Below are 20,226 nucleotides of genomic sequence, written 5' to 3'. Positions count from 1 at the left end.
CCATCCGAGTTATTCTCATAACAATCAGGTTTACGGATTTCTATCTGTTAGATTTACTGATTGTGCCGAGAAAGAGATAAAGTTCTTTAATATCTTTACTGTGTGAGTTTCATTAAGTTGTTACTCTCGGAATTGTATTGGAGTTTAGTCCATACAGATTGCCGAACGAAATAATTGGGCGCGGTTGTTGTACCCCGCGTTTTCAATTGGTGTCAGAGCAGGCAAACATGCTACGACCTCATAACTCTGTATTTGTAGCAATTTGACTACATGTCCTCGTCTTAATTTTTTGAAAATTTATTCGTGTTCACATCGCATCTGCGTCATCTTGTCCGCATCAATGCTACCCAATCCTGATCATGATATGGAAGCCAATGAGTATTACTACACCAAGCTATTATTGGTGGGACATGAACACAATCTAAATTTTAGATTTAAAAACGACAAATCATTTTGAGAATGATGGATTTCACACGAAAAACATATACAATTACTTATAACATAATGGTAAAATTATGAAAAAATAGCCAAAATGCCCCAATTTGGGAGGCATGGTTGCGGAAATGTTGCGAATTTTCAAAAAGGTTAAAATGTCTCAATTCGTTAGCTTTTCCATCCAAGCAAGTTAAGTTTGGCATACATGTGAGAAAAATACAATGATAATCCTTCAGTGTTAAGGGTTTTAGGGTTCAGGATCAAGGGTTCAAGGTTTTAGGGCGGGGGTGGTGGTGGTGGGGTGGTGGTGGTGGTTGTGGTGGCAGCGCCGCCGACGATGACGATGGTGGTGGCAGAGGCGGTGGTAAAAATGGTGGCTGTGGAGGTCATGGTGATGGCTGCAACAGTGGTGGCAGAAGTTGTAGTACTGGCGATGCTTGTTGTTGCTGTTGTTGTCGGTGGCGGTTCAGGTGCCTGCAACGACGGGATATCGATGGTGGTTGTGGCGGTTGTGACGACTAATCATTTCCATTAATTTTGGAACCAAAAATGTCTTTTTTTCACATGTGAGAAATCATGTATGTGTCAAATTTACTACTTAACTGTTTTGGATGGAAAAGTGGACGGATTGGGGGTTCAACTTCTTTCAAAAACCCGGGGCATTTTTGAAGATGGCCCTCCCAAATCGGAGCATTGTAGCTCTTTACCCAAAAATTATCTTGTAGACACCAAATTATTTGCGGATCAAAAAGGACCATAGATTTGGCTCGATTATTGTTTCCATCGTAATACCATTGGCTATTTGGATGTCTATTCCCACCCCCACAACTAAATTACATCCTTAAAGTGAGGCATAGATGGTGAGGACAGTGGGTGTGGACCCTCTCCAGTCAGTTTCAATGTTCTTCTTCTTTACCTGATAACGCATTTATTACGATTTTCCTCTCTTTCTTCAATTTTCCCGTTTTGTTCATTTTCTTCTTCATCCATCCTCAATTGGATGCAGCAGAAATGAGAGAGAAACCCTAGACATCAAAATATATTGTTGAAAATCCATGGCGTTTCTCTCAAAATCAGCTTTCTCTTCATTCGCAAAATCAGACCCCCCATCTCCATCTCCAGAAGCAACACCACCAGATAATAATAATAATATCTTAGCTGAAGATCGTCTTCGTGAAGCAGAAGATCGATTACGAGAAGCAATTGAAGAGTTACAGAGAAGACAAAGAAGAAATCGTGGATTACATGAATGTGCACCACCATGTGAACATGCCGATGAATCTTGTATAGCTCATGCTATTGGAAATCTTTGTCAAACTTTTCTGTTATCTTATGGTGTTAGAGTTGGTATTGGTATTCTTCTTAGGGCTTTTAAACTTGCTAGAAGACAATCTTATTCTTCTCTTCTTGATCTTAAGGTTTGTCTAACTTTCATTTACTCATTTCCTTCTGTAATTTCATTGATTCTATTTCAAATTTTGAGGTTTAGGGTTGTTAATGGGTTATATTCTTCTTCTGATCGTATCTTAAGTAGTTAGTTGAAAAATTCAGGTTTTTAAGGTTGTTTTTGTACGGAATCGTAATGGGTTTTAAGCATTAGGAAGAATTTTGATTTATAAATGAATAGTCGTTCGCTGTTAATAGATTGAGGATAGTGTCAATTGGGGTTTTAAGGTAGATTCTAAAAATTTAATACGGCAAAAAACCTAAAATTTATTGGTGATGAATCTCAAAGATAGCTCGAACAACTTCACTAGACAATTATCTAACCAATTTAGAACTGGAGAGAGATTAGATGTGGATATAGTTGAGATTCTCTGGAAGGACCCTGTAAGGTTGTACCATTTTGGAGATAATATTCTAACTGGGTTAAAATGACAGATAAGACTGAATTCCCCATTCTCCTTTATGATGGCTGCCTAATGCTTAGGGTCGTTTTGGTTACCATTCGCTAAGTAGAACTTTATTTCAGTCATTGTTTATCTTAACTTAATAAGCATGGTTCCATTAGCATCCGACTCTAATACCTTCTACCTGCAGCAACTCGTGTCGGAAAAAGATTTGATAGTAAGAGAAGAAGCATGTCGCATTGGGTTATTGTTTGGTGGGTTTACTGGATCTTATCATCTTCTTAGATGTTTATTAAGAAAGTTCAGAAAGAAAGAGACGCCTTTCAATGCGTAAGTTTCATATATTTTTCAAATTTCCCTCTCGCTATTCTCACGTGTCTCCAAATTCAATAGAATTGTTTTTTACTGTTCTTGCATGATGTTTCCTCTTCGATATTCATGACTTAGTTAAAGGGCATGATGGAGCAGAATTTTAGCAGGTTCAGTTGCAGGATTGTCTATTCTAGCGTTAGATGATCCAAGCAGGAGGCGTACCCTTGCTTTATATCTTTTAGCCAGGCTTGGACAGGTAAAAATAAAATTTTCCAACTTAGTTGATAGCAAGGGTCTAAGTTGATATACTCTTTATCAATTCTAATAAGATATATATATTTTCCTCCTCAGTGCGCGTATAATTCTGCAAAATCTAAAAATAAGTTCCATCTTTGGGGAAGCCATTGGAGTCACGGGGATTCGTTACTGTTTGCTTTAGCATGTGGCCAGGTGAAAAAACTCAAAAAGCTCTAGTATTGTTTGCTGTGTGACAAAGTTGACATAGTTATATGGGTAAAGTCTTATGATTGAGATACATACGAATTTATCAAACAACATCTGTTCATCGCAACCTGGATTAGTTATGTACACAGATGTTTGGTGCGCATTACACTCACTCTTGAGTCAAGTGCATGCTGCATTTGATTTATTGAAAAGTGTGTAGATTTACCATGAGTATATTTTGTGCAATATATGTTTCTGTTTCATTAGTAGACAGTGGTAATTGTAGTTGTTGACTAACAAATTCCTTCCAGGTCATGTATGCCTTTGTAATGCGACCGGAGAGCCTGCCAAAATCATATCAAGATTTCATTCAAAAGACTGGGCCTGTTGCAAAGCCTATATATAAGGCCGTAAGAGACAGCTGTAGAGGTTCCCCCATAGATGTTGTTTCTCTCTCTGCTTACTTATCTAACAGCAAGGCATCTAGCTCTTTGAAGATACAGGAGTTCCCCTCAATTATCCCTTGTTCGATGATTCATCCAGATACAAATTCTTGTTTACAGCACAATGCTAAAGCTGCATCAGCGACTTTTAGAAAAACGTTTCCACTTTATTTTTCATTGACATTTGTGCCCTTCGTTGTTCTCCGCCTGCAAAAGGTACATCATATATGTCAGACCTCTCAATATCTGTTGTTTCTTCTCTTTAAATTCTTTATCGAATTGAATATTTGCCCTGACAACACAAGGTTTTGGTACTGCTTTTGAATGTCACTGGTGTCCTTCATCAAATCTTAGGAAGCAAATTATATCCATGTTTCCAGGGTGATTATCAAACATAGAGAGTTCTCTACATATTATTCTCTATATCTGGTTCAACTATTCAATTACACTGGCACAAATTGTTTGTATACTGGATGGGATTTGCGTTTTCCTTTTAATTAGCAGGAAGTTTAAGACAATTAGACACGGTTAATTTTTTACATCCATTTCAACCACAGCTCCCTTGTTGCTTAGGTTGAGCCATAGATGCATATTAGGCCTTCTTCTTTCATTAAAAGCTCCATGCTTCTGAATGATTCTGCTTGTGTTTTGTGCCTAGTTTATGGACTCCCCTGCTCGAACCTGCTGGCTTGCTGTGAAAGGTGCTGTTCGCTCCACCACATTCTTGTCTAGTTTTGTTGGGATCTTCCAGGTGAACAGCTAGTTATTATCTTTTACATGCTGTTTCTCTTTAGTTGTGTTCCTAATGAATTATTTGTATATGCAGGGAGTCATATGTCTGCATAGAAAGGTTGCAGTGAAGGACCACAAATTTGTGTACTGGTTGGCCGGTGGTTTTGCCGCCCTTTCTGTACTCTTAGAGAAAAAAGCTAGACGTGGAGAACTGGCTCTATATGTTCTTCCAAGAGCTGGTGACTCATTATGGTATATCTTAGTGAATAGACATTTCCTCCCAGATATCAAGAATGCCGAGGTAATTACAACCACCTTCTCCGGAAATCATACTGGCAAGAAAATTTAAGCTTGAAGTGTATATTTATCCAAAACCTAACTGAAACCTAAACATTGCATGTTTGGTCTCTGAAATTACAGACCAATTAAAGTGCTATGTCCATGTGTTCTGGTGTTGAATAAACATGAGTCTATGAACGAACAAACAAACAACAAAAATCTCCGGAATCTGATGGCCTCTTGATCTTTGCAGGTGGCACTCTTCTGTTTATGCATGGGAGGAATCATGTATTACCTGGAACATGAACCTGACACCATGGCTCCATTCCTCAGAGGCATAATTCGTCGTTTCCTGGCGAGTAGGATAACTAACCCTCCGCCTTCCGCAAACCGAACTGCATCCTACTTGTACTTACAAAATCTCGAAGCCGCGGAGAAACCCAAACTACTGGATAGTAGTAATGGCACCGAAGCTCCGGCTTCTGAGAAGTTAAACCTTGAATCTATTCCAGGACTATAAGCACTTAAACTTGATTACATGCTATAGTTCAAGGAGATGAAGCTTAGGACTGTCTGATTTTTCGTCGGTACTATTTTCTTTTTAAAAAAATCACAGGGTAAAAAGTTCTGCTCTGTTTTTAAAATTTAATTAAGAGCTAGCTTGCCTTCTTACCCAGCAGTTCGAATAAGAACTGATTATAATAGATTGTTTTCCAGCTATAAACTATTTTCTCTTAGAAGCGATTCCTGGCAGTTCTATACTTTATCAGAGTTTGATTAGTTAAGTTAGATGGCTTGGAAGAAATAATTAGTGGTTCATGGCTTGGAGTATTATTTTTTACAAGGTTTGAAAAACGGCCGTTTTTTCCGAAAAAACGTCCGTTATAACGCTCACGCCCATATACCGTGCCCGTGAGGCTCACCAACACGTTTACCTAAATAACACCGATAAATAGGAAAAAATGACGTTATTTAGACCTGTTATAACCGTTTTCACACCTGTGATTACCGTTTTTCTAAAATTAATATTTCAGTTTTTTTCTTCTAAATAACATTTTAACACACGTTTTTCACACCGTATTCTCCGTTTTCATACCGGTTAAACCCGTTTTTAAGGAAAAAAAATTTTGAGTTGGAGAAATTCTTATACAATTTTTAATTTCAAACTTACAACTAAAATTTCATAAATAATCATTAAACACTTCAAATTTTATAAACTTACAATAAGTAACCTAGTGACAGTAGTGCTTGAAATTTTAAACTTAGACAAACCAACTTGTACCGTCATTTTTTTTCCGACTTATTCAAGTATTTTCTGTTTTCTCGACGATTCTCGGTTGATTCCTCCTCCTCTTCCTCCGCCTCATATTGGTTCGCGTAATGCATTTGGCTGTCGTAGTTAACAGTATCGTCATCTTCATAACCATAGTCTTCTTCCTCATTATCATTACGATTATCTACTTCATTATTGATATTAATATTGGAATTATACTCTTCATTAATTCCTCGGGTATCTTCTTCTGGACTATCTTCAGTGTAATGAGAATTATATATGGGATTTTCATTTTCATGACCTTGTGTATTGTCTCCAAATGTTAGGTTACCAAAGTCATAAACAAAGTTACTCACTGGCAACCTTTGATATGAGATTTCAACTTCTGGATCATGCCATTCGTATGGTGGAGGGAGAGGCTCTGGATTATTAGTTGCTTCCTCTTCCAATTCATTTAACCAATGTTCTTCCTGAGGTAAAACTGGTGTTTCATCATCCCCTGCTATCCAATCAAGCATATTTTCATCTGTCAGCAGGCTATGAACATCGTGGACATCGATGTTATGTCGCTTTGCTTTACCTTGAACTCTTTGCTGCTCCAATCTTAAATTGTACTAAACATATACCAAATCGTTTATTCTTGACGAAACTAAACGGTTGCGTAGTTTGGTGTGAATTCTTTCAAACACACTCCAATTCCTCTCGGATCCAGACGATGTGTTTGTCTGGCTTAGTATCTTTACCGCGATCCTCTGGAGTGATGGAAACTGAGCACCGTATGACAACCACCAGCTTACAGGATCACCTTGCAGAGCAGCCAATCTTGCTGATGGTGATGCAAATTGGCCTTGCATCATTTGCATTCTTCCCGCCTAAAAATATCAAAAACTGTGAATAGAAATTCATATAATTACGAAATTAATTGTTAATAAAAATTCACACCTCTAGCATGCATGTCGCTTGTTCTTGAGGGCTACTAATCATTTTTGATATAACTTCACTGAGACAAATTTGGGGCTGAGAAATTTCATTGTTGATGAGATTGGCTGCTGGGTTGTAGATATAATATGGATTCAGAAAATGCGCTGCAGCATGAAGAGGAGAACTCAACTGATCTTTCCATCGTCGGTTAATCACACCTACAATAGAATTATTTCGAGTTTTACCCAAACCCCTTTCTATAGTTTCCACACATGTAGCAAGTGCATGAAACAAATAACCCATGGTAGGTTTATCTGAATCCAAGAAACGGATCATTTTCAATAAAGGACCAACCATCATGCATGCATTTTGGCATGTGTGCCAAAACATCTCATTCAAAATAATGTTTTTCACATCTTTAGCCGTACGAGTTTTTCCTTCTGGCGAGTTCACAAATTCTTGGTCTACAAAAAGACTCTCGATTGCATTACGTTGATCAATGATACTTTTGATTGCGATAAAATTTGTCGCAAACCTTGTTAAGCCAGGGCGCAATAGATTGCGTCCCCCAGAATGTTGTCTGAATCTAGCAAGAACCCAACCATGATTATAAATAAATTTACTGATTTTTCTAGCTTCTGAAATCACACCTGTAACAAAGGGGAACTTTTCAGTATCTTCCAACATTAAATCCAACACATGAGCTGCACAAGGTACCCAAAAAAATGTATCATACTCTATGGCCAATCTCATACCTATTAAAACAAAATGAGAAATGAATTAATAATATATAAAAATAAACAACTGTAATTAAATTAAGTTGTAATAGTTACCTGCGGCTTTGAATTGGGATCCTTGATCAGTTACTATTTGAACAATATTTGTCGGACCAATATCTTCTATAACCGGTCTGAACAAACTCATCAAATACTCTGCTGTCAACCGATTATGCTCGATGTCAACGCTTTTCAAAAATGCTGTCCCATGGCCACTGTAAACTAAGAAGTTTACAATCGTATGGTTATTTTTGTTTTTCCAACCATCTGACATGAGTGTACACCCATACTCTCTCCAATAATTTCGTTGGACCGACACCACATCCTTCTGAATCCTTTGTTTTTCCTGCCTTAATAATGGGTTCGACAACTTATAGGAAGACGGAGCTCTGTATGATTTTCCGAAATTTGCAACTGCATTGAATGCCTCGTGGTACTGAGTTGATTTGTCCACATTGAAGGGAATATCATTAGCATAGAAAAAACGTCCAACAGAAGAATCAACTTTTTCCCGGCATGTTTTACTTCTCCCAAAATTCGCCATGCTAGGTTGAGAATCCCTATTAGTATTATATTGTCCTCCCATATCTACAGACATCCTAGGTGCTTGGTGTGGTGTACGCATTGAAGAACTAGGTATGTCCATAGAGGCCTGTGGACGCTGTGATGTACCTTCTCCGGCATTAGTATTCTTACTTTTTCGTCCAAAAAGGTTCTTCAACTTCGATAACCCGCCCATTTTCTTTTGTGTTACCGGCGCTTGTTCTTCTTCATCTATATCATGCACAGAGTTCCACGGTTCATTTTCATACATATCTTGAATTTCTGTATCTTCATATTCAGTTTCTGGTACTCGTTGCTGTTTTGCTTTGTTTCTGTCTTGCACCCATACTTTTGCTAAATTTTTAATCTCAGGTGGCACATGCATGCAGGGAGTAATTGTACCTCTTTGTTGTGCCAAATGCATTTTGAAACGCGAAATTCCCGCAGACACTTCTTTTTCACAAAAATTACACTTCAACTTTTTACCATCACTCATTACAGTACAATATGCATGAAAAACATCTCGTTTTGCAGATGTTGATCCTTCCATTATATTCTGTAAGTAGGAAATTTCACATAGCAATAAGTGACATATATCAATTCATCATGCCATTTTTTTTTATAAAGAAACAATGATTTTTTACGTGCCAACTGATTCAAGTTGATGGACTATTTAATTATGAATATTAACATTTATTAAAACATTTCTTAAATAAATGATAATAAAATGAACAAAAAATCTATATTTCTTAAAACATTTCTTAGATAAAAATGAAACATTTATTAAGTAAATATACGTTAATAGAATGAAACATTTCTTCACTTAACATTTCTTAAATATTTCTCAAACATCATGAAAGAAAAAAACATCGATATTTCTCAAACATCTATATTCACTACTCTAACATCATGAAAGAAAAAAACGATAATAAATAAATTAATAACGTATTAATAAATTATATCTCTAATTGAATGAAAAATCTACAAAAAATAATTAATATTACCTCTTAAACTTGTATTTGAGAAATTCAAAATGTAAAGCATTCCTTTGAGCAAGAAGCAGAGAAGCAGAGAACCAGAGGTATTGATTTCATTTCAATTCTCTTCTTGTCCTTTTAAAGCATTCCTTTGGGCAAGAAGACATAATAGCTAGAAAATCAAAATATTCTTGAAACATTTGGAATCTCGTTGCCTGCGTATATAAGCACAGGCTAGCTATGTCTTTGATCATGAAACCAACTACTCTTTTTACTTTTTTTTTTTGTTTTATTTCTTTAACTTTTGAGTCTGAACTCTAAAGTACAGACCACATGTAGCATATACTGTACACACCTCCAAATGCAAAATAAAAAGATAAATCGACTCCCTGACTTCCCTCTCTCACTCTCTTTTTCTCTAGCTAGTCTCTGACTCTCTTCCTGTTGCATTCCTTGTTGGTTAGTCTTGTAGCAAGTAGCTAAGAGCCTAGGAGTATTATTTGACAGCAAAGTTTTGTCTGCTTTTGAATCCGAATATGCATTATTGAAATATTGGGGAATGCATTGAACTATTCGAGTGACAACTTGAACATATCAAGTGGATAGTGATAGTATGCGTGTATAAATATTGTCGGTAGACGATAACTACAATGCATTGTTATAAGTCATAGACTTAGGGTTGTGAATTTTACTAGATATCCATAAATTTGTATGTTAAAAACCCATAAACAAATAAATAAAAAATCAAATAAATAAATTAAACCAAAAAAAATGAAAAAACGTAATAACAACGTTATTTAGACCCGTTGTAACCGTTTTCACAGCTGTAATTACCGTTACATAGGAAATTCAGATCACAAATTATTTATTTTTCTTATTTAACCGTTATCACACCCGTTATTTTAAAAAAACGTCAAAAAAACGCGTTTTATTCCTATATAACGCGTTTTTGACCCAAAACGTGCTCACACCCGTCAAAACACGTTATAACGGTCACGCCTAGTACCTGTGACCTGGGCCGTGACCCGTTTCTGGAACCTTGATTTTTTATGAGTAAAATTTGTCTCAGTGCAGTATACTCTCCATACTTCATACAAAAGTTCCCAGGAGTATTTGTTATGATAAAGGACGTTCTAATTCTATTGGATGTAGAAGATGAATTTGTATTAGATAGATTTCTTTGTTAATCAACTCTTAACCTGGTTCTTTAATTGTTCAAAATGCTTGTATTTTTGTCTTTTGGTACGGTATGTTTCTGATGCGGGTGTCCTTGATAAATTATCCCGATGGTATTTATGGCTAAAACAGACAATGACTTTTATCAGTAAGAGTTGCAACTCGGTGGGTATGAAGTTATAAATGTCAAAGTACATACAGTACAAGATTTGGCCATTGAATGTGTAGTCTTTCCGCTTTCACTATAACCTCGGTTCTTCTTTGGGAGTTTTTAACCCTAGTTAGTAAGTTCGCGAATCGTATCACGAATTTTACCGTCTTATTAGCGTACGTTTGCAACTCCGAACCCGAGACGCGTATTATGTGGCATTCCCGGATTATTCACGAACTTTACGTATCCCGAATGATACGTTCGCTTAATTCGCCAGAAATTCTTTAGCTTTTACATTTGGGAGAATTAGGGGAGACCGAAAAAAAGTAATATTCTCATTGTCAAGCCCACAATTAATTTTAGGTACCATGACACCCATAATTATTTCCGTGACACCCATAATTATATGGAATTATTAAAAATGTATGCATGACGGATTATGCATCCGCATGACAGGTTATGCATCGGGGGTATAATTGGCAATGTAACTTGGATATAACATATCTAAAAATTCGCGCCTTGGAATTTTACAAATTTTATATCGTTGGAAATCTTTTTAAGAGAGCTACGCAACGAGTACAAACAAGAATATAAAATTTTTGTTTTTCACGAAAAAATCGGAGGTGATCATCATTTTATGCAAAATTTTCGAAAACTTGATACATAAACATTATGCAGCCACAAAAAAAGATGCATAACACATTCTGCAGACGCATAACGAATTATGCAACCATTTTCTCCACTGCATAACAAATTATGCATTTGGATAACAAAGTTATGCATCTATAACAAGTTATCAACCATTGTTTTGGTTGATTTTAGTGCGTACATAAAAAAGATTGATGCATAATGCAGTATGCATCCATATTTACGGATGCATATCAGGTTATGCATCTATTTTCTCGATGCATAAAAAATTGTGCAACAATTTTCTCGATGCCTAACGCATTATACAATCATATTTTCGGATGCATAACAGGTTATGCATCCATTTTCTCGAATGCATAACATGTTATGCAGATATTATTATAAGTGCATAACGTGTTATGCAACCTTTTTTTTGTTGATTTCAATACTAACAAAAAGTAGCTGCATAACGTGTTATGCAACCATTCTCTGTACTGCATAACAAGTTATGCAAAAAAAAAAGGTTTCATAACTTGTCATCCACCTACAATAATAGCTGCATTACGTGTTATGCAACCATTTTCGGGACTGCATAACAAATTATGCAACATATTTTTTTAGATGCATAACACCTGCAGCACAACTTTTTTTCGATCTTCAACCACTGTTAACATCATCTCAACTTCCTTCCAACATCTTCCAGCATTAAGACCATAAGTAACCGACTAACCAATTCAATCAAATTAATCAAAACTCCCGCTAATCCAAATTCTAAGTACGTTCATACAAGATTTAAACATAAGCAACATTTTATCCATATGAACAATTACAACATTCGGTAAGCAAATAAAGAATTAAACAAACATGTTATGTAATGGGGCCTCTGCCATCCCGTTTAATCAACATACACAACATAATGATTGGTTGGTTTCATTTTAGAAAACATAATTATGTCATGAGAACACAAGCCAATAAACCATTCTTCAATATACGTATGCATAGTGTTCCTACGGCCTTACCTTGTGTTATTGCTGACCCCCATTCTTCAATAACTGGTCGGTCATGCTTTTTCTCGAACACTTGATGTACGTCACTGACAATGGAGAGGAACTGCACATCAATTCCAACAACAACCGAAATATATAGACGCATCAAAATCATCACAGAAACAATCTTCTTCTCTTATTGTCTAAAAAGTTCCCCCTAAACCTCCAATTACGACTACATCTTGTATGGACTTGATACATTCCACTGTAAAAACCCGTGAAAACTCCCTTGTTTAGCATAATTAATTTCACCAATTTTGCTGGCCATAGGTGAAACCAATTGAACCAGCACATTCGAATTTCTTCTTCAATTAGTTGTAACACTCACAGAGCTAATACCAGCGAATCCCAATTTAAGACCATAACTAAACGACTAGCCAATTCAACCAATATAAATCTCCACTTCCTTGACCAAACCTCAAGATACAAATTCACACTAAAACTCATGATTCAAACAATCAATAACCCATGATTCAATTCCACAGCATCAACGCAACACCTTTCTTCACCTAATTGATTTGTTCTCAAAATTCAGACCCAATCAAGACACCACCGTAATGATTTTCCCATCTGATTCTTCATCTTTTCCTCCTCAATCTCAATCACTACCACCCAATCTCCATTACCACCACCACCATTACCAGACGAAGTCAGAAAAAATAGTTCAGAGGAGAGGAAGGGGGAGGCGCAGTGATAATGGGATACGAGAGATTGAAGGTTAGAAGAACAGAAAAGACCGAAACTTAATTTTAGAAATTCTGGGTGTGAGAGATATTTTACCCTAGAAAATGGGCGCGCGCCTGAAAATTTATGAGCGTGGGTTTCATAGTGGGAAGAATCTGTAAAATGGGTCTCCCTGTAGTTTTCACTTTACATTTTTAAAGGCCCCATTTTTTGGGCTTTACTGCCTCCCGAGCATACACGACCCAATATTAGACGTTATTGTAATTTTTATGAACTGAAGAAATTTGAAGGTGAAGGTGAGAGAGATTTCAAACTCACTAACCAAGCATCTAAACCACTATACCATGTCCTCTTGAATGACTAATGTTGTATATATTATTAATATCATCATATTTTTTTTTTTTAAACAACTCACACATATGTATATGAATTGGTCAATGACCTTATAAATGCAAATTATTTGTTATATATAGATACCGAATTTTCAGAGCCGAACTCACATTTATAAATCGAATTATACATGTACGTATGCCGTTCCGAATTACTGATGAATCACGCCCCGTTGACCGAATTTTGGAACGAATATGGATTTTACAAAACCGTATAATACTCGTACGTTTGCCGTTCTGTACGTTTACCGAATTCCGAATTGCTAACTAGGTTTTTAACTAGATATTCTCTTTCAAGTTTCAACATTGCCTTTTTTTTTTTATGGAAGTCGTACAATTCTTGAACAGATCATGGAGAACCTTGATTTCCTTGAATGATTCTTTCCACCCATTACTTGTTTCGTTTGAGTTTTGGCATTGAAGTCAAATAAACCAATAATAAAAAATATATCTTGCTGTATTAAAAACATTATCATATCTTCTGGTAAAATTGCCAGCAGATTTTAATACAAAAATTGAAGCGGAAGACTTTTGAAGTTTGAATGTTTCATTCAACTATGTGCCTCCATCTCTCTCTCTTACAGAACATGTGAAGAGCCGGTAACTCGTGGCTCTCAACCACGGTGTAGGAGTCATGGACGAGAGATTGTATACGGCTGCTCTGACCGATAATGTAGTTCACCTGCATCAATTGCTCAACGAAGACCCTCTTATGCTCCACTCTGCTGCTTTGGCTTCTGCAGAGACACCTTTACATGTTGTCTCCATATGTGGGAATCTTCAGTTTGTAAAAGAGATGATAAGATTGAAACCTGAATTCGTTGGAGAACTAAACCAGAACGGATTTGGTCCAGTTCACTTGGCTGCGGCAAATGGGCATGTTGAGATAGTGAAGGAGCTACTGATGGTCAACCGGGATCATTGTCGTTTGAAGGGTAGAGAAAGAAGCACACCTCTTCATTATGCAACTGTGAAAGGCAGAATTGGAGTTATAAATGAACTGATTTCGTGTTGTGAAGAATCCGTTGAAGATGTTGCAATTCGAGAAGAAACAGCTCTCCATCTCGCAGTAAAGAACAACCAGTTTGAAGCTTTAAAAATTATGGTGGACATGCTCAGGCGGCTGAACAAGGGGGAAATATTGAATAAGAAGGATCAAGAAGGTAACACGGTTCTACACCTTGCAGCATCATCGAAACAACGAGAGGCAAGTATTTTACATTCTAGAATTACTATACATGTTTGTTGTAGGCTCATAATCTAAGTTTGCTTACATAAAGAGTGTCAGCAATTGGTGATTGGATTATTGGCTGAGTGAGTTTGATGTCTTGTTTGCATAATCAAATTATTGAAATGAAACCAATATAATTTTGACAATGTAGGCAGTAGAACTGTTGCTTATGAAGGCTCCTAGTTGTACGCCATTGGAGGTGAACTTGATGAACAAAAGCAATCTCACAGCTCTTGACTATCTACTGATTCTTCCCATGGAACCAAATGATAGAGATATAGAAGCAATGCTTCGTCAAGCAGGAGCAAAGAGAGCTCAGGAGATAGGTCAAGTCCTCGATCTTCAGATTCTTGAAAATTATACTAACAATCAGGCAGAAATAACAGTGGCCGAATCTCCATTAGATCGTTTGGTTGGATTCTTCAAGTTTCAAAGAGGAAGAGATTCTCCAAGTGACGCGAGAAATGCTTTATTAGTTATAGTCGTATTAATCGCAACGGCAACGTACCAAGCTGGTCTTAGTCCTCCAGGAGGTGTTTGGCAAGACTCTGGGAACGCTAGTAATCAAACCGCTATTGGCAGCAGCAATTACGTCAGTACGAATACGAGTGGATATGCACCAGGGGTATCAATTTTGAGTTGAAGTGATGCAATATCATTTGGGATATTTCTGTTTTTCAATTCAGCTGGGTTCTATGTTTCTCTTTTCATGATTCACATTCTCACTTGTGGTTTTCCTTTGAGATTAGAGTTGCAAATATGCATTTGGGCAATGGGTTTTACTTACAGTATTACGATGTTCACAATTACACCAAATGGTAAGTTAGGGATTATGTTTAATGTGATTGTGGTTGTCTTCCCTATTGGAATTCCATTTATGTCAAAATGGATTCGAGTTGTAAAAGAGAAGAAGAAGCCATGGAAATGTCTAGTTAATAGAATTAATTTCAGACGCTACTGTACTCTATACTAAGCCATCAAGCATCTGACTGATTGATCAGCTTTTCTATGTATTTAAACATGTATGACTTTTTGTTATGATCTTCAAACAGACGACATTTAGCAAGCATTTTCGGAACCCAAAGTCATACTAATAGCTAGTAATTTCCAGGAAGTTAAATGGGCGGTGAGGAAGATAGAGAAAGACTATTATACAACTAATTTAAAGTAAGAATGACCTTTCATTTCTCCAAGATTCTTTGACACTTCAAAAACACAATGGTCTTACACAACCTAAAAATAACTAATATACTTTTCTACTATGTAAACTTCCTTTGTCACTGTCTTTTAGCTCACTGGAACAATGTTACCAGCTAATTGTCAACCCTTTAGCTTCATATATGTTCTATATAAACTTCCCCATTGCCTTAACATCATATCTTCTTCACTCCCAAATGGATCAAAGATTGTTTGATGCAGCTCAAACAGGGAACTTAGAGCTTTTAGAAGAATTACTTACCGAAGATCGACTAATCCTCGAAAAAGTTCCCTTGTGTTCGGAGACGCCACTAGATATAGCAGTGCTAGCGGGGAAAACCGAATTTGCGAAAGAGGTTATAAGACTGAAGCCGAGATTTGCAACAGAAGTCAATAAAGACGGGTCTAGTCCGATTCATGTAGCTTCAGCTAATGGATACGTTGAGATTGTAAAAGAACTGTTAATGTTAACAAATAATCAAGTTGTTGGCTCTTGTAATTTATGTTGTCATAAAGATATAGAAGGAAGAACTGCTCTTCATTGTGCAGTCATCAAAGGGAGAATTGGTGTTATCCGTGAGCTGATAAATTCTGCTTGTTCTTCTGATTGTGTTCGACAAGTGACTGCAAGAAACGAAACTGTTCTTCATCTTTGCATAAAGAACAACCAGTTCGAAGCACTGAAAGTCTTGTTGGAGAGTGTCGATGATGATGAACTCTTGAACGCCAAAGATCGGGGTGGTAACACTTTGTTGCATTTGGCTATCTCTAAGAGGCATTATCAGGTATAGTACCACCTGCTATAATAACACTTGGTAATTCTTTTTCATCAGGAGTTCTTTTTAACCTGACATGGGTTTCAAACGATATGTTTCAGATCATAGAATATTTGTTGCTAAACCAAGCAACTGTTAATCGGCTCCAAGTCAATGCAAAAAACTCCCTCAACCTGACGGCCTCGGATATATTTGATCTCTTGCTTAGCAGTTCATGTGAGATACATGATATAGAAATCAGAGAAACTCTTCGTAACGCCGGTGCTGAGAGATCCAGAGACATTATCCCTAATGATCAACAAGTTGGTGGAGCCATACCTCCGACGCCGGTAATTTCCAGTCAAGATGTACCCACAGTTCATCAAGATCATGTTACCATTCCTATACAAGAACCGATTATGTCTCGGGCAACAAAAGTACTGAAAGATTTCTCCAAGGAGATCTTTGGAGAAATTGAAAACTCGACCAGTGAAACACGAAATGCTTTAATGGTTGTTGCTGTTCTCATAGCCACTATCACTTACCAAGGTGGAATTAACCCACCAGGTGGTGTTTGGCAAGATCACAAACATGACAATAATAGCACTATTACTGCAAACAGTACTGCCTTGGGATATACGATGCACCACGCAGGAAAAGCCGTTATGGTGTATGAGCATCTTTGCTTCATATTGTTCATGGTGTTCAACACAGTAGGGTTTTTTACTTCTCTAATCATAATTTCACTGCTCACGAGTAGATTTCCTCTCAAAGCTTGGCTTCGACTCGCTGTTATATCAATGGCAACCGCCTTTGGGTGTGGTGTGTGCTTTATTGCATCATTTAGCGGGTGTATAAAGATATTTCTTTTACTGTTCTTCTGTAGTGCTGTTCTTGGTTGGTATTATTGGTGGATTGAAAAAATTGCGTTAGTTGCTCTGAGAAGGTTAAACAACTCAGAGAACGGGAACTATTTTCAGCGGATTGTTCAATTCATAGCATCTCATTCATTCAGGCCGAATAATGCAGTCCAGGACGAGGTTCAAACCAGATGACACCATGAATATACATGTCTTTTTTCATTTTAACTTTACGTTATGTAGTAATGTACCATCCTCTGAAACTACGTATTCAGGTCATAGTGTTTATAAGCTCAAAGTTCTGTGATTATACAGATATGTCGATACTAAAATGTTCTCACTATATTCTGAGAACTTTCAGATTAATCACTAAATTATGTTTTTATTTTATACTGTATTTGTTAGGGAAAATCAAACTCAAAGTAAAAGGTACATATGTTAAAATTTTCTTGGAAAAGTCTTGAATTTTTATTTTCCAGAAAAACTTCATTGAAAGATGGAATGACCAATCTAGAAAAGTCATTTCTCTAAGAACCATGCAAATCACCGGTTCTTTTAGGATACCGAAGCGATGTCAAAGATTGCACTCGGAAACTATGTTTTCAAAATGAACGCGGAGAAATAGAGAGATAAGTTTTTGTCCTTCGTTTCGTGTGACAGTGAATACGAATTCATTTGGATCACAGATATAAAGATGCATTGCATATCAAAGCTAAAACATACAAATCAGCAAAGACCGCAATTTTTCAACACTTACTATTTGTTCTAAATCCAGCCACACAATGTCCCCTTTTAACCACAAACACGGATTTACTGTATGTGCTTTCTATTGTTTTTTTTTTCTCCAAAATTTGCCTACAATGAGCTTTGAAAGTCATGGCCCAAACTGAAAGTAGTATGGACACGAATAATATACTGAAATATAATGCAAATATACTGAAATATAATGCAAGTTTGATGTTACAGAAGTCTAGAATTTAGGGTTTTCCATTACAAATTTTATACTGCTTATGACCAATCCTACATTTGATACCTTTGAATTTGCAAGTAAATATACGTTTACTTTGGGACATTGTACCTGCAGAGAGAACTTCCGTTACCCTTCTCTTGAGTAGATCACTGACATTACCTGAAGCCCATAACAGTGAGATACGTGGGCGAGGATCCTGCAATCAACAATCAATACTTTATTTATTTGTTACAATCAAAGCAGACAAATCAAGCACGAAAATATTGACTATTTGTGATTTCATGAGAATAAGGTTCTGCAGACCAGGTTCATGAAGAAGAAAAGATGATAGAAAAGTCTTAACCTTAAAGAATTCTGGAAGATTGTGAAACCTATAAATCTCATTGACGGACTGAATTTGCCTAGTTACCTGAAAGCAACTGAAACTTGTAAGTTACCGCTTAAATAGGGTAAAAAAGGAATATTTAAATGCACTAATTGTACTCCATACCTCGGCTAAACCTCCTGCAACGACTTCCATTGCAAGAAAGGACCTTGTTTGTTCGTCATTGACAAAAACCTCCCACTTGCTAAAATCTATCCAATACATGTTAAAACAATTAAAAATAAAGAAACCATGCTATAGAACCAGTACAAGTGGTATAGACCTACAAAATTGAAATAACATGCAAGCGAGGACCTTACTGCTTTGGCAATGAAAATTTCTGACGCAGCATTGTCAAAATGGAATCTATTTGGTGAACTCGGACAGGAACAGTTCTTCCCAAACTTATGTGGAACTCCCTTCCAAGAGCAACCTGTTCAAGCTTTTGATCGTCTTTGCATAGGTTGCTAAGTGGGATGTCAACGTCAACAACATGGAGGTCAGGAACCACTTTCGCAATTCTCTTCAGGAATAGTGCGAGGTTTTTCATTGGTGTAGGTGGTATATATACTGCAAAACCAATAATTTAGGTTACTGAATACATGATAAAGGTAAAAGTAATGAGTTTGAAAGAATTATACAGCATGCAGGTGTCAGAGGTAAAAAGTACACCAATAATTTAGGTAAAAAGCAATATGATATCTCTGTAGTTTAAAGTATACCCCAGCCAGGAAAACTTTGTTTATAAGAGCTCAAGGGCAGAAAGAAAGTCTAAGGTCAGCAGTAGGTCATGTTTGCTGCAGTTTATCCTATACTCGTTAAAGATGCATCTAAGTAAGCTCTTTCATCCCATTAAAACGAAAAATTGGTACACTCAATGCAGCATATAATCCTACAGAGTGTGAACTGATATCAACATAATTCAAACCCTATGATGCATTTTTTATTTTTTTAGTTTGGGGACGGTTTTAGCACGGTATTTTTATCTATTATTAAAGTCAGAATCAGGATAGTAGAGGACTTCATCAGAAAGCCGAGCTCAAACAAGACATAGCATGGTTAATAACATCAACAACACCTCCACAACAACAAATAATAGGTTACTAGGAAAACAACAAGATTCAACAATAAACTGAATAACTCCGCCTACTGAAGAATCCAAGGTTAATTAAAAGACCAAGTAAACAGTGGAATCCTTATGTATCAACAGTTTTTCCGAATCGAATTGGATGGCACCATATATAGCCTTTAAAAAAAAATCATACATTGTTAAAACAGGTGTACATTTTGACTAGAATTGAATCAAGAACAGTACTAAAGACAAGAATGATAAGTTTAAGCAGTAAAGAAAGAAAACCTGGGATAAAAACATGAAGAACATAATTCCCTTCAATATGTGGAAAATTCCTAACTCGACTTCCTTGACCAATCTCCATATAATCTGAAAATCAATAAACAAAATTTCAGATAAATTAACACATAAAAGGAAAAAAAACACTAATTAGGTCCATAAAAACAATGGGTATGACTGATTAATAAATCTGGGGTTTACCTAGAGGGTTTGGAGAGTTGAGTAGAGCTAGTGGAGGTGGTGGAAGACGCACTGGTTCCGATTTTGCTTGTAATTCTTCAGAATTTGAATTATGAAGAGAACTAGGGCTTGTTGGAGGTGAGATATCCTGGTCCGACGATGAAGATGAATCATCGCCATAGCTTGCTATCAGAGCTTCCATCCTTGTCACCCTAAATTCTGCTTCCCTCTCTGGTTTACTTTATTCGTCTATACTTAAA

At 36.6% G+C, this 20,226-nt stretch overlaps 3 protein-coding genes across 3 annotated transcripts; 2 read left to right on the top strand and 1 right to left on the bottom strand.

Annotated features, from left to right (window-relative positions):
* Positions 1–1,337: 1,337 nt before the first annotated feature.
* On the top strand, positions 1,338–5,256 carry LOC113302586. The gene is made up of 8 exons (XM_026551520.1): positions 1,338–1,853; positions 2,476–2,615; positions 2,754–2,853; positions 2,949–3,047; positions 3,353–3,700; positions 4,143–4,235; positions 4,311–4,517; positions 4,749–5,256. Exons 1-8 carry the CDS (start codon positions 1,491–1,493, stop codon positions 5,013–5,015), a joined length of 1,617 nt encoding a protein of 538 aa, XP_026407305.1. The 5' UTR covers positions 1,338–1,490; the 3' UTR covers positions 5,016–5,256.
* An 8,360-nt stretch (positions 5,257–13,616) lies between these two features.
* On the top strand, positions 13,617–17,491 carry LOC113305916. Its single transcript, XM_026554905.1, has 5 exons — positions 13,617–14,265; positions 14,441–14,927; positions 14,976–15,107; positions 15,553–16,271; positions 16,364–17,491. Exons 1-5 carry the CDS (start codon positions 13,693–13,695, stop codon positions 17,294–17,296), a joined length of 2,844 nt encoding a protein of 947 aa, XP_026410690.1. The 5' UTR covers positions 13,617–13,692; the 3' UTR covers positions 17,297–17,491.
* Positions 17,492–18,017: 526 nt separating this feature from the next.
* Positions 18,018–20,210, bottom strand: LOC113306581 (U6 snRNA phosphodiesterase-like). The gene is made up of 6 exons (XM_026555512.1): positions 19,988–20,210; positions 19,793–19,876; positions 18,756–19,005; positions 18,562–18,640; positions 18,415–18,480; positions 18,018–18,267 (listed from the first exon to the last, which is right to left on the bottom strand). The coding sequence occupies exons 1-6, from the start codon at positions 20,166–20,168 to the stop codon at positions 18,079–18,081; spliced, it is 849 nt and encodes a 282-aa protein (XP_026411297.1). The 5' UTR covers positions 20,169–20,210; the 3' UTR covers positions 18,018–18,078.
* Positions 20,211–20,226: the final 16 nt, after the last annotated feature.

Source organism: Papaver somniferum, chromosome 8 (assembly GCF_003573695.1).
Source record: "Papaver somniferum cultivar HN1 chromosome 8, ASM357369v1, whole genome shotgun sequence".
NCBI classification, from domain to species: domain Eukaryota; kingdom Viridiplantae; phylum Streptophyta; class Magnoliopsida; order Ranunculales; family Papaveraceae; genus Papaver; species Papaver somniferum.
Note: the sequence above shows the minus strand (reverse complement) of the source record. Positions and strands in the feature narration are given on the sequence as shown.

Coding starts and splice junctions, on each gene's coding strand:
- LOC113302586 (XM_026551520.1), top strand. CDS start 1,491: ATGGCGTTTCTCTCAAAATCAGCTTTCTCTTCATTCGCAAAATCAGAC. Junction 1,854..2,475: donor CTTCTCTTCTTGATCTTAAG/GTTTGTCTAACT, acceptor TTCTACCTGCAG/CAACTCGTGTCGGAAAAAGA. Junction 3,701..4,142: donor TTGTTCTCCGCCTGCAAAAG/GTACATCATATA, acceptor TTTTGTGCCTAG/TTTATGGACTCCCCTGCTCG.
- LOC113305916 (XM_026554905.1), top strand. CDS start 13,693: ATGGACGAGAGATTGTATACGGCTGCTCTGACCGATAATGTAGTTCAC. Junction 14,928..14,975: donor ACCAGGGGTATCAATTTTGA/GTTGAAGTGATG, acceptor TTTTCAATTCAG/CTGGGTTCTATGTTTCTCTT. Junction 15,108..15,552: donor GTTCACAATTACACCAAATG/GTAAGTTAGGGA, acceptor CTTTTCTACTAT/GTAAACTTCCTTTGTCACTG.
- LOC113306581 (XM_026555512.1), bottom strand. CDS start 20,168: ATGGAAGCTCTGATAGCAAGCTATGGCGATGATTCATCTTCATCGTCG. Junction 19,877..19,987: donor CAACTCTCCAAACCCTCTAG/GTAAACCCCAGA, acceptor ATTGATTTTCAG/ATTATATGGAGATTGGTCAA. Junction 18,641..18,755: donor AAATTTTCATTGCCAAAGCA/GTAAGGTCCTCG, acceptor GATAGATTTTAG/CAAGTGGGAGGTTTTTGTCA.